Here is a 13494-nt window from a genome sequence, read left to right as displayed (position 1 = left end):
CTCGTCCATGGTGAAGAGGCGGCTAAAATAGTTATCTGGATTGGACTGATCTAGCTGTAACATTTCCGCAGCTGCCTTTATTCGTCTGGCTTTTTGGATTGGTGTGATCAATCACGAAAACTAATGGATGGTGAATTTTATCACGTTCAAAATGTCGTGACGCTAAGCTGAAAACTGATCCATGATTAATTTTCCTTTTTTCCACAACCGGCTCGATTATGATAACGCCGGTCTTCGTGCTACAGGGTCTTCACTTCCTTTGCTTTTCACGGATCTTCACAGAAATATGGTCTACCATTTCGTTTTCCGTCGTTCAGTCCTGTTCATCTATCCTGGAAGCGTGAGAGCAGGCTAACTACTGTGTCATATTCAGCTGTTTTGTTGCTGTACGCTTCACACAGGTCTGTATGGATTGTTGCTGCGTTGTTCTCCTTCAAATACAGACGTGTACCCGCAGACAAACAGTAAATTAATTACGTAACTTTATTGTTTCAAAGAGATAGTTGAAACTTTATAATCATTCCCCGTAGTCTATTCTATTTGCCCCACGCTGAGATCCAATTATGGTTTGATCTTCATGTCCAGTCATCAGTTTTAGTGATTGCTGAGTCTCGGACTGCTGATTTGTAGAACTGCGAACTATGCACACAACAGAAAAGCGGCGAAACGAGAACCACACACATTAAATCAAACACACGTATTATTAGTGTGTTTTTAACAAAACAAGGAAATGAGACAACTGTCCAGTGTACCTAACAGAACTTGGGTGGAAAATTTATTATAAATCATTTTTCCATGTGGATACTCAAAGCAGTCGCATGATGCGTTAAAAATGTTCATTGAGCAGCTGAATCAGGCGATATGCGGACTGACCCAAAGAGTGACGACATTGTTGCCTGCGTGGCAGGTGGTTCAGCTTTCGGCTGCCGCTACTCTAGGGATTGTAATAAACACGTCATGGGGATCATCGTTGGCCCGCTGCATGAAAAGAATATCCAACATGGCTCCTGTATCGACTGCCTCACTATACAAATGTGATCTCGCTTTCTGGACCTGGACTTCGATTTGAAACTGTAATTGTGTGCGTCGTTGCTCAAAGCGATTCTGCCTTCTTCACTGATAGTACTTGGAGATCTGTAGTCGTAACGTTTGCTCTGCACTACGTTCCCGGCGGTCGACTTAACACCGATCTCGGGTTCTTGCAACTGGATACAACCACTGTCAAATATGCGTACCTTTGCTCATCGCTTATCACAGGGCATAGAAGTTAGCGTGGGGGGGATAAATACTGCCACAGGACACACGAATCACGGAATAAGTGCACTGTTTTTGTCATTAGTCTTGTGACTGGTTGGGTGTAGCCCGCCACGAATTTCTCTCCTGTGCCAACCTACGTCCTCAATGATTTGCTAGATGTATTCCAATCTCTCTCTTCCTCTACAGTTTTCACTCTCTACGGTTTCCTCTAGTACTACAGAAGTTATTATCTGACGTTTCCCATGTGTTCCTTTCCTCTCCCATTCTGCGGAGAACCATATCATTGCTTACGTACCAGTTCACCTAATTTTGAACATTCCTCTGTAGCGCCGCGTCTCAACTGCTTCTTTTCTCTTCTGTTCCGGTTTTCCCACAATCCGTGTTTCACTAACATACAATGCTGAGCCACAAACAAATATTCTCAGAAATTTGTTCGTCCAGTTGAGATCTATATTAGACTCTAGTAGACTTGTCTTGTCCAGGAATTTCCACTTTTCCAGTGCTGTGCTGCTTTTTATGTCCTCCTTGGTCCACCCATCATGAATTATTTTGCTGCCTTAACTTCATCTACTTCGTGATCACCACTTATGATGTTAAGTTTCCCGGTATTCTCATTTCTGCTACTTTTCATTAGTTTCGTCTTTCTTCGATTTACTCTGAGTACATATTCTGTACTCATTAGACTGTTCATTACACTCAGAAGATCCTGTAATTCTTCTTCACTTTCACTGAGGAGAGCAGTGTCATCAATGAATCTTATTGCTGATATACTTTCACTTTCAGTTTTAATCCCACTTTTGAACTTTACTTTTTATTTCCGTCATTATGTCTTCGGTGTAATTATTGAACAGTAGAGGCAAAAGAATACATCCCTGTTTCGCCCATTTTAACCCGAGCAGTTCGTTCTTGATCTTCCACTGTTATTGTCCCCCCCTTGGCTGTTGTACGTATTGTACATTACTCTTCTTTCCCTGTGGTTTATCCCTATTTTTCTCAGAATTTCGAACATCTTGCACCATTTGTCATAGCCGAACGCGTTTTCCAGACCGACAAATCCTATGAACGTGTCTTGATTTTTTTCCTCAGTCTTGCTCCCGCTATCATCCGCTAGGTCAGAAATGCCTCTCTGGTGTCTTTATCTTTCCTAAAGCCAAACTGATTGTCATCTAATAAATGCTCAATTTTCCTTCCATTCTTCCGTATACTGTTCTCGTCAGCAACTTCGACACATGAGCTGTTAAGCTGATTGTGCGACAGTTCTCGCACATGTCGGCTCTTGCACTCTTCAGAAATGTATGGATGACGTTTTTTACGAAATTCTGATGGTATATCGCCAGTCTCATACGTACTACACATCGACGTGAATAGTCGTTTTGTTGCCACTCCCCCAATGATTTTTAAAAATTCTAATGGAGTGTTATCCATCCTGTCTGTTTTATTTAACCTTCGGTCGTACAAAGCCCTTTTAAATTCTGGCTCTAATACTCGATCCCCTATCTTATCCTTGTCGTCTTCCGTTTTTTCTTCTCTGACATCACTAGATGAGTCCTCCCCGTCATAAAGGGCTCCAATGTACTCTTCCCTCCTATCCACTGTCTTCCCTGCATTTACAAATATTTAACATCATGCAGCGCGTCAGCAACCGTATATGTATAGAAAATAAACAATTTTTTTCAGCCTTCAGTTGCAAGGTAATTTTTACTCGTTTACCTAGGTTTCGATTCCAGTAATGGAATCTTCTTCAGAACCTATAAATTAAACCACATACGGACATATATTACTCACTGAAGTGCATCATCAGTCTAATGATTGAATAATAAAGAAGTCGTGATGCTTACAAAAAATTAAATTATTTTGAGAGCCAAACACTGGCCATGTCACAGATTAAAAATTAAAACAATAAAGACGCATAATCATAACATTATGTCTGTCAGGATTAAAACCATTAAGGCGAACGTAGACGGAGCTACGCCGGCCAGAAATAAGGATGTGGTTTAATTTATAGGTTCTGAAGAAGATTCCATTACTGGAATCGAAACCTAGGTAAACGAGTAAAAATTACCTTGCAACTGAAGGCTGAAAAAAATGTTTATTTCCCTGCATTTAATTCCCGTTGCAATCTTAATGTTACCAACCTTGCTGAATTGTAACTGTTGAAACTGAGATCGCAAAATGTCTATTGTTGCTGTGTTATAGCCATTTTGGCGTACAATTAATAGTGAATGAAGGAACCAGCCGCCTTAGGGAGACCCTTGCCCGCAAACATATGAACTGGAAACTTACACCTGGCTCCTAGATAAACTTTTAGCCTGGATGGAAAAGTCAAAAATTATTCCATATTTATAACATAATTCATGCAGAAATTGTAGTCGTATGAAATTGGACGGATCTTTTTGAAACACGCTGTACTTTGCGCGACGTTCTCCGGTATGCAGTAGATAAGGTTTTTTGGTTGTTTGGCGCAGTAAAGAACGAAACGTTGGTTGTTTGTGTTGCAGACATGACGGCCAGACTGTCCGCCAAGTTCCGCATGGCGACTGCGGGCCTCACGGACGAGAGGATGAAGATGATGAACGAGGTGGTGATGGGCATCCGCGTCATCAAGATGTACGCTTGGGAGAAGCCCTTCGCCAAGCTGGTCGCCCTCGCCCGCAGGTAAAGTACGCTATAGTTGCTGGTTACCGCTTGCAATACAATCGTGATAAAATTCACATCTGCTTTCCACTATAACAGAAAGACCTCGTGGCTCAGAACGCCACTGACGCTAATATCGAGATGTCGCACGTCCGTAGCTTGGCTGTCGGTATTCTAATACCCAGAAATCTACAAGAGTTCTGTGGCAACGAAAGTTATTGCACAGATACGAATGGAAAACGTTCCTCATTAGAGACTAGGTACTTTAAAGAAGACTGTTCATTGACGTCTGACCAGTTCATGCAAATGATAAAAGTTTGTTTGGAACGTTTCAGTACAGCCAGAAAGTGAACGGATCTTTTTTTTTTCCTGACATTTATACACTGCCAAACGAAAAGCGCAAAACACGCAGAAAGAGAGGAGAAAACGAAACTTCACAAGTTCAGTGAGTATGCGAGGATATTTCAGTGACTAAAAAATCGAGTCAACATTATAAATAACTTTGCAGTATCACCTATCTTACCAGTATGACATGCACCCCCTCTGGCTTGGATGTAGGCACAGATTTGGTTAGGAAGAGCGTCACAAAGTCGTTCCATCCTCTCTTGAGGTAAGCTAGCACACAAATGTTGTGACTGTCTTTGATATACTGGATACCGGCACTGAGGTGGAGATGACGTCCGATCTGGGCCCACACATGTTCTTCTGCCCTGTCGGGGACAGATCTAGGGACCTTGAAGGGCACGGCAGAGCCTCAACATCACGCAGTCGGTTCGTAGAGATACGAGCCGTGGAGTGGACAAGCGATATTTGCGGCGTTTGGACTGCTGCACTGCTTTGTTGACTATATTTCAATGTAAATGCGTGGAATTTAGCAATTACTGATGTATCTATCCTTTCAAACAATTCAGAGGCCAAAGAACAGGGCAAAAAGGCAAACTGAGTGTAAAAGGAAGGAACAAGAAAGCAAATAAATACACTCCTGGAAATTGAAATAAGAACACCATGAATTCATTGTCCCAGGAAGGGGAAACTTTATTGACACATTCCTGGGGTCAGATACATCACGTGAACACACTGACAGAACCACAGGCACATAGACACAGGCAACAGAGCATGCACAATGTCGGCACTAGTACAGTGTATATCCAACTTTCGCAGCAATGCAGGCTGCTATTCTCCCATGGAGACGATCGTAGAGATGCTGGATGTAGTCCTGTGGAACGGCTTGCCATGCCATTTCCACCTGGCGCCTCAGTTGGACCAGCGTTCGTGCTGGACGTGCAGACCGCGTGAGACGACGCTTCATCCAGTCCCAAACATGCTCAATGGGGGTCAGATCCGGAGATCTTGCTGGCCAGGGTAGTTGACTTACACCTTCTAGAGCACGTTGGGTGGCACGGGATACATGCGGACGTGCATTGTCCTGTTGGAACAGCAAGTTCCCTTTCCGGTCTAGGAATGGTAGAACGATGGGTTCGATGACGGTTTGGATGTACCGTGCACTATTCAGTGTCCCCTCGACGATCACCAGTGGTGTACGGCCAGTGTAGGAGATCGCTCCCCACACCATGATGCCGAGTGTTGGCCCTGTGTGCCTCGGTCGTATGCAGTCCTGATTGTGGCGCTCACCTGCACGGCGCCAAACACGCATACGACCATCATTGGCACCAAGGCAGAAGCGACTCTCATCGCTGAAGACGACACGTCTCCATTCGTCCCTCCATTCACGCCTGTCGCGACACCACTGGAGGCGGGCTGCACGATGTTGGGGTGTGAGCGGAAGACGGCCTAACGGTGTGCGGGACCGTAGCCCAGCTTCATGGAGACGGTTGCGAATGGTCCTCGCCGATACCCCAGGAGCAACAGTGTCCCTAATTTGCTGGGAAGTGGCGGTGCGGTCCCCTACGGCACTGCGTAGGATCCTACGGTCTTGGCGTGCATCCGTGCGTCGCTGCGATCCGGTCCCACGTCGACGGGCACGTGCACCTTCCGCCGACCACTGGCGACAACATCGATGTACTGTGGAGACCTCACGCCCCACGTGTTGAACAATTCGGCGGTACGTCCACCCGTCCACCCGGCCTCCCGCATGCCCACTATACGCCCTCGCTCAAAGTCCGTCAACTGCACATACGGTTCACGTCCACGCTGTCGCGGCATGCTACCAGTGTTAAAGACTGCGATGGAGCTCCGTATGCCACGGCAAACTGGCTGACACTGACGGCGGCGGTGCACAAATGCTGCGTAGCTAGCGCCATTCGACGGCCAACACCGCGGTTCCTGGTGTGTCCGCTGTGCCGTGCGTGTGATCATTGCTTGTACAGCCCTCTCGCAGTGTCCGGAGCAAATATGGTGGGTCTGACACACCGGTGTCAATGTGTTCTTTTTTCCATTTCCAGGAGTGTAGGTAAGAGAAAGAAGTTAACGCGGTCGTCGTGACTGTTATAAATCACAACTGCAAATACAGATAAGCGAACTGAGGGAAGAAGATTCTTTGGCTGATTATGGAGCAAAGAGTCGAAAGCAGATTTTCTCGTACGTCATTTCTGACGGGAATAACTGCTGAAGAATACAACGGAGTGGTGTAAAATTATCCTGTGTTAGTCCTCAAGTTATACACATCCATTCCGAGACGAATTTAACTTTGTACGAGAGGTTCTCTAGTCCAGCATGCCATGTTTCTTTCAGTGTTTTCCTTATTCTGGTAGCTGTATGTTATGTACTCGGTTTTCGGGTCGCGTCAGTTAAGATAAACCTCCAGAATGAACTTAGAAACACGTCCAACGTCGACTGATATGGTAAGTCGCCACAGTTACTAGTATCTGGAGAAACATTTTAAAGGTTGGAATGGTAAGCTCTCGTATGATGAGAAGTCGTCTTCTTCTTACATATCCACTGAAATCGTGATTAATTGTTGTCGAGTTTACTGTTTTATCAAGTGGCCCTCTTATGGCAAGCGAGAACTTGCTTGACAGCGTTCCGAAAATATTGTCGTAGTTAACAGAAATCTGTCCTTCGTGTTAGCAAAGTTTTCATTTGTTATGCTTCTACGCTTTTTCGCTTTAGTGCGCAAACGTCGTGTGACGGAAGCACTATCGTATGACAATATACTTCATTGTTTGAGTGCAATACTTTGTTCCATGAGAAAACCGGAAGTACTAAGGATAGCGTGAAGCCTTAACAGCGGGAAATTCTTATACATTTAAGTGTTTGTGTTCTTCACCTGTACCATAAACAACATTATTTCGCTTCTTTGTTGAAACAAAAGAAAATAATTTCCTGGAGGCCGGAAACGAATGTCATAACTATCATTCCAGTATGTGTTCTTCGTTACAACATGCCAGATATTCGATTTGGCTAGAATCCCCTCGTCATGTGTGTCCAAGTCTCTGACAGATGACAACATCTTCACAAAATCGCCTGTGCCGGGTGTCTGTCAATCAAGCTTGTTACATATTACTTGGTATATCGATTACAATTTACAACAGGTGTAAAATAAAAAATAAAAAATGTGACGAAACGACTTCCTCGAGGAATTTGTCAAAGATTAATTTAGATTCTCTGCCTTTTAAAAGAAATTTCCACCAAGTTTCTTATGTACTTTTAATGAATATGTTCTGACTGAAATAATCATTTCAAGTACGAAAATGGTAGTTAAGAATTTGTCCCGTTCAAATATGTGTATCGCAGTTCATGTTGAATGAAAGCCCATGTGTTGTCCAACCAGTTCTATCATTATCTATCCTTCAGATTACACGAAAATTAATATTATTTATATTTACACCTATCGACTCTTCAACTGATGTTAGGCAGATTCAAACGTTCTTTTTACGTTGGAATTTGAGACTATAATTCGTCGGCTAGCGCCTATCTGCTTGAGGAGTCCGTATTTTTGGAACAGGACACACACACATCACGCCTCTCAGTCAAGGAACTCTCCGCATTGCGGTGACGATTTGCGTAGCACAGACCGTTATTTCTAGTACCAGATTAGCAAATGCGTCACTGCCAGCGCCTTATAAAAGTATACAGTGTATCTTAGATTAAGGAGTAAACAGTTTTTCAAAGAGGACAAGATTTTGAAAATTGGTGAAACTAATTGGGCCACAATACAAACAACAGAGAAGAAAAATATACTCTTCCAATGACAAGCTTAAGTCTACAAGTGGGTACCTGCAGGTTGCACTACGTTGCACTCAGTTCTTCCTAGACATGTCACAGTAGCTGACAAATAAACTTTGGAGTGCGTGCTCTATCTACACAAAATTGATGGTTAGAAAGACGTCAGCGAATAGCAGAAATGTTACCATGTTTGGCTGGTCAAAAGACGCAGCGTACACGAGGTGACTGATTACTGGGATGTCAAGCAGCTCTGTCAGACATGTATAGCGGGAGCAGAGACGGATAATGTGAGCGGAAAATTAGTGCGTGCTAGTAAGGTGGAAAAATGCCCGCCCGGCTAGCCGTGCGATCTAACGCACTGCTTCCCTAGCGGGAAGGCGTACCGGTCCCCGGAACGAAAACGCCCGGCGGATTAGTGTCGATGTCCAGTGTTACGGCCAGCCTGTGGATGGTTTTTAAGGCGGTTTTCCATCTGCCACGGCGAATGTTGGCTGGTTCCCCTTATTCCGCCTCAGTTACACTATGTCTGCTGCGCAAGCACTGTCTCCACATACGCTTACACCATAATTACTCTTCCACCCTAACATTGGGGTTACACTCGTCTGGAATGAGACGTTCCTGGGGGGGGGGGGGGGTCCAATGGGGGCCGAACCACACAATAACCCTGGGTTCGGTGTAGGGCGTCAGTGGTGTGAATTGGACTGCTGTGGCCTGTTGTGGGGTTGTGTACCACTGAGGGCTACGGCGGGGACGGAGCCTCTCCGTCGTTTCTAGGTCCCCAGTTCAATACATACGTACATACATGGTGGAAAAACATCCCACTAGGAATCGCAGAATGTGTAGAATTAATAATTATAATCGTTTCGGAACTCGGTACAGATTATCGCAAACCTTTAACGACTGAAACTTCCTGGCAGGTTAAAACTGTATGTCGGACCGAAACTCGAACTCGTGAGTTCCCGAGTTCGAGTCTCGGTCCAGCATATAGTTTTAATCTGCCAGGAAGTTTCATATCAGCGCACACTCCGCTGCAGTGTGAAAATTTCATTCCTTTAACGATTGACTGGTATTTAGGACAACGGCGATTGAAATTCCTGTCGACCCACCCGGATTTTCGATTTCTACTGTTTCCCTAAATTACTTAAAGCAAATGCTGTTATGATTCCTTTGAAAAAGACACAGTAAATTTTATCCACAGCTCCCCACTTATTTTGTCCATTTTGTTTCAGTCCCGTCTGTAATTATGCAGCTATTCTTTGCTTTTCATAAACTATGGAAATAAGTTCTGTGCTCTGATGATTGTAGACCCGCGAGATAACGGAAACACTTATTTACTCATTAAATTACGCTTTGAGTTCTTTGAGGTACACTCCAGCACTTATCGCACTCTTTTGTCAAGCTCAAAGAGGAGGTAATCGTTTTTTTCCTTGAGCTTTTGATCAGTAATCATCGTCGCCGGGAAGCAAATTGAAACATTAATTATAATTTACGGTCGTCACCAAGAGTCTTGCGTTATCGCTCAGACTCTATACGCCGGCCGGATTTGGCCGAGCGGTTCTAGGCGCTACAGTCTGATTTGCCCAGAATCAGTTTCTACGCTGTTCAAATAGCGAAACTTGTCGACAGCTTTCAGCGTCTCATTTTCTGATATAATTCCGTCAGCATCTCCTGATATAATTCGAATACACTGCATTATCCTTGTTTTACTTTTGTTGATGTTCACCTTATAACTTGCTCCGAGATTCATTCGTGGACGAGCGGTTCTGGGCGCTTCAGTCCGGAACCGCGCTGCTGCTACGGTCGCAGATTCGAATTCTGCCTCGGGCATGGATGTGTGTGATGTCCGGTTTAAGTAGTTCTAAGCCTAGGGGACTGATGACCTCGGATGTTAAGTCTCATAGTGCTTAGAGCTATTTCAACTATTCATCCCGTTCAACTGATTCTTCAAATCCTTTCTGTCTGCAAACTTTGAAGTTTTTATTTCTGCTAACTTTGAAGTTTTTATTTGTTTTCCCTGAACCATAATTGCCTTTCCAAAATTATCTTTGGTTTCTTTTACGGCTTACTCTAGGTTGTATTGGATAACTTCTATAACTGACGATCAAAAAGTTTCGCTTCGAAAACCGTATTCCGAAACTGGTACGCCTATCAGTCGAAATTGTGGGGAGCGTCAGGCAATCATCTCACCGTTTCCTGCTGCGTGAAGAAGTCGGTATCCGCCTGCTGCACATCGTCACTGACAGGAATCGTCGAATCCTCAAGGACTTTTTCAAGGGACCGAAGGATTTATAACCGCGCGAGGAGAGATCAGGAGTGTAGGGCGGATACCCGAGTGCCTCCGTTTTCAGTTGGCGTAAATACCGCATTACGGCATTTGCAATATCCGGACGGGCGTTATCATTAAGCAACAACACCCATTGTCTCAGTATTCGACAGAAATGCTGCCCCATACACTTTCTACATTCGCTGATGGATGTCTACCGGTGTTTGTCCTTCGGCATGCAAGATAACTGTAACAGTACGTTGGTTCTGGCAGGAAGCGTTTGGTAGTGAAGTCGCCATAGTTCACGTTTCCGCATTTGCCACACGCATTTTGGAAAGGAACCAGTGGCACGCTACTCCCTTGCCTGTCTGTCAGTGCTTAACAACACTGCAAAGGAGTCGCGCTACGTTGCATATACGCTGCAGCAACGCCCTGAAACGGGAACTTTTTGATCGCCCATTATACATCTATATGCCTACTCTGCGATTCACACTTAAGTGCTTGACAGATGTTTCATCGATCCACTTCCAGACTATTCTTCTACCGTTACGCTCTCGAACAACACGTAGGAAAAAAGATTTCTGTTATTTTATTATCAGTTTCACTTCTCTGTGAAAGTCACAAAAATATTTTCGCATTCGAAGGAGAAAGTTGACAACTGAAATTTCCTGAAAGTATATGCTTGCAACAGGTAAAGCCTTTGTCTTAATGATTACCACCCCAACTGGCTTATCATACACTTTACACTCTCTTCCGTTTTTCGCGGTAATATAAAAGAAGCTGCTTTCCTTTGAACTATTTGAATGTCCTTCGTCAGTTCCGTATGGTCATGATCCCATATCGCGCAGCAATACTCGTACTTCAGAAGTGGACGGCCAAGCGTAGTGTAGGCAGTCTCTTTAGGAGATTTGTTGTACCATCTAAGTTTTCTGCCAATAAAACCTACTCTTTAGTTCGCCTTCTCCACATTTTATATGTGGTTGTTCCCCAACAACTCTGGGGATAGATAGGCTGCAACACTGTCTCACTCCTTTTTCATCTGCTGGGTGCAATTAATTTCCATTTACTTTTACAATTGCAGTCTTATTTCTATGTAAGTCGTAGGCAGCCTTTCGGTCCCTGTATTTTATCCATGATAATTTTCGAACTTTAAAGACAGTATTCCAGTTAGTTTAATGACAGACTTTGTTTTTAAATTTACAAATATATAAACGTGAATTTGTCTTTCCTCAACCTACCTTTAAAGATAAGGATTTTGCAGTAGCCAAATGTAGACAATGTGATCTATCCATTCGTCATCGATATTTGAAAAGTTTTCCGAGGAAAGTTTATAAAAATTTTGTTTCCTGTCCTTGTAAGATTCTGCTATGCATTTTAGTTCGTGTCAAGTATCGCAGAAAATTGACTGTTACTAGTTCCAGATTTGATTTTAGTCCGCAACTATGAAAGGATTGAGAGAGAGCAAAAATGTAACTTCTGTGGGTCACAAATATACCATCCGATCAAAAGTGTCTGGACACCCATGCATAATGAGGAATTGACCGCTAGATGTCACGAGAGGACCCGCCAGTGTAGAAGGGGGCGGGGTGTACCACGTTATCGGTAGAGAAGTAGTGCCAGCAGACTGGAACTTTCAGGAGAGATCAGAGACTCCGAACGTGGACTAGCTATTGGATGTCACCTGAGTAACAAATCCGTCAAGGGCATCTCAACCCTTCTAAAAGTTGACAGCTGCAGGCGTGTCTGTGAAGCAAAAACGCGAAGGAACAACAGCTGTAAAATCAAGGCCAGATAGACCTCATGAACTGACGGACAGTATGTGGATGGTGGGTGCAAAATATCGCACGAAATTTGGGGGAGAAATCACGCGTGAGTTTCAGAGTGCTGGCAGGAGTTCATCTAGCACAAGGAAAGTGTGTAAAAAGTTAAAAAGAATGCGGTAAACTGGTCGAGCAGCTTCTTAGAAGCCACACATTTCTGTACTCAGTGGTAAGCTACGCTTGAGGTGATGTAAGAAGCGTCGCCACACGCCTGAGGATGTGTGGAGACGAATGATTCGGAGTGATAACTCACGCCATACCCTGTGGCAATACGATGGAAATGTTTGCGCGGAGAACGTTAGCTGTCACATGTGTAATGCCAACAGTGAACTATGAAGTGGTGGTATCACGGTAGGGGGGAGCTTTCGTGGTTTGGATGTCGTTTCCTTATCGTGCTCCGGAAAACACTAAATTTGGAAGGATATGAACAGCATTGTGTTTTGCGGACAGTAGAATAATAATTCACAGGCGATGATTGTTTCTGTCGGCATGACAATACATCCTGTTATAAAGCAACATTTGAGAGGTAATGATCCGTGGATAATAAAATTCTTGAAATAGACTGGCCTGCCCAGATTCCCAACCTGAACACGATGGAGCCCCTTTGGGACGAGGTAGGACGTCGATTTCGCTCCAGACAGCAACGTCAAACATCACTACCTTTTCTGGTTTCGGCTCTCGAGGAAGACTGACCTGCCGTTTTTGGAAATTGGAAATTTGTGGCCAGTTCCTATGGGACAAAACTGCTGAGGTCATCGATCCCTAGGTTTACACACTACTTAATCTAACTTTAACTTACGCTAAGGACACCACACACACCCGTGCTCGAGGGAGGATTCGAACCTCCGACGGGGGCAGCGGCGCGAACCGTGACAGGGCGGTTGAGACCGCGCAGCTACCACACGCGGTCTGCCATTTTTCCACAGACATTCAGACACCTCAATAAAAGTCCTCAGCAGCCTTCAAGCCGTCATAAAAGCGAAAGGTCGACACACCCCATATTAATGTCCATTAATAGCCGTCCGTATACACTATTGGCCATTAAAATTGCTACACCACGAAGATGACGTGCTACGGACGCGAAATTTAACCGACAGGAAGAAGATGCTGTGATATGCAAATGATTAGCTTTTCAGAACACTCACACAAGGTTGGCGCCGGTGGCGACACCTACAACGTGCTGACATGAGGAAAATTTACAACCGATTTCTGATACACAAACAGCAGTTGACCAGCGTTGCCTGGTGAAACGTTGTTGTGATGCCTCGTGTAAGGAGGAGAAATGTGTACCATCACGTTTCCGACTTTGATAAAGGTCGGATTGTAGGCTATCGCGATTGCGGTTTATCGTATCGCGACATTGCTGCTCGCGTTGGTCGAGATCCAATGACTGTT

General features: G+C 44.4%; 1 protein-coding gene across 1 annotated transcript in view; it reads left to right on the top strand.

The window, feature by feature from the left end:
- The window catches only part of LOC124775110 (ATP-binding cassette sub-family C member 4-like), a 365777-nt gene that overhangs the window by 180962 nt on the left and 171321 nt on the right, over positions 1-13494 (top strand). Inside the window, exon 6 of the mRNA XM_047249941.1 lies at positions 3756-3912. Within this exon, the coding sequence (XP_047105897.1) occupies positions 3756-3912 (157 nt within the window). The remainder of the gene's footprint in view (positions 1-3755; positions 3913-13494) is intronic.

The sequence above is a fragment of the Schistocerca piceifrons genome, chromosome 2 (genome assembly GCF_021461385.2).
Source record: "Schistocerca piceifrons isolate TAMUIC-IGC-003096 chromosome 2, iqSchPice1.1, whole genome shotgun sequence".
Lineage (NCBI taxonomy): Eukaryota > Metazoa > Arthropoda > Insecta > Orthoptera > Acrididae > Schistocerca > Schistocerca piceifrons.
The sequence above is the reverse complement of the archived record's forward strand: the minus strand, read 5'-3'. Positions and strand labels throughout refer to the sequence as shown.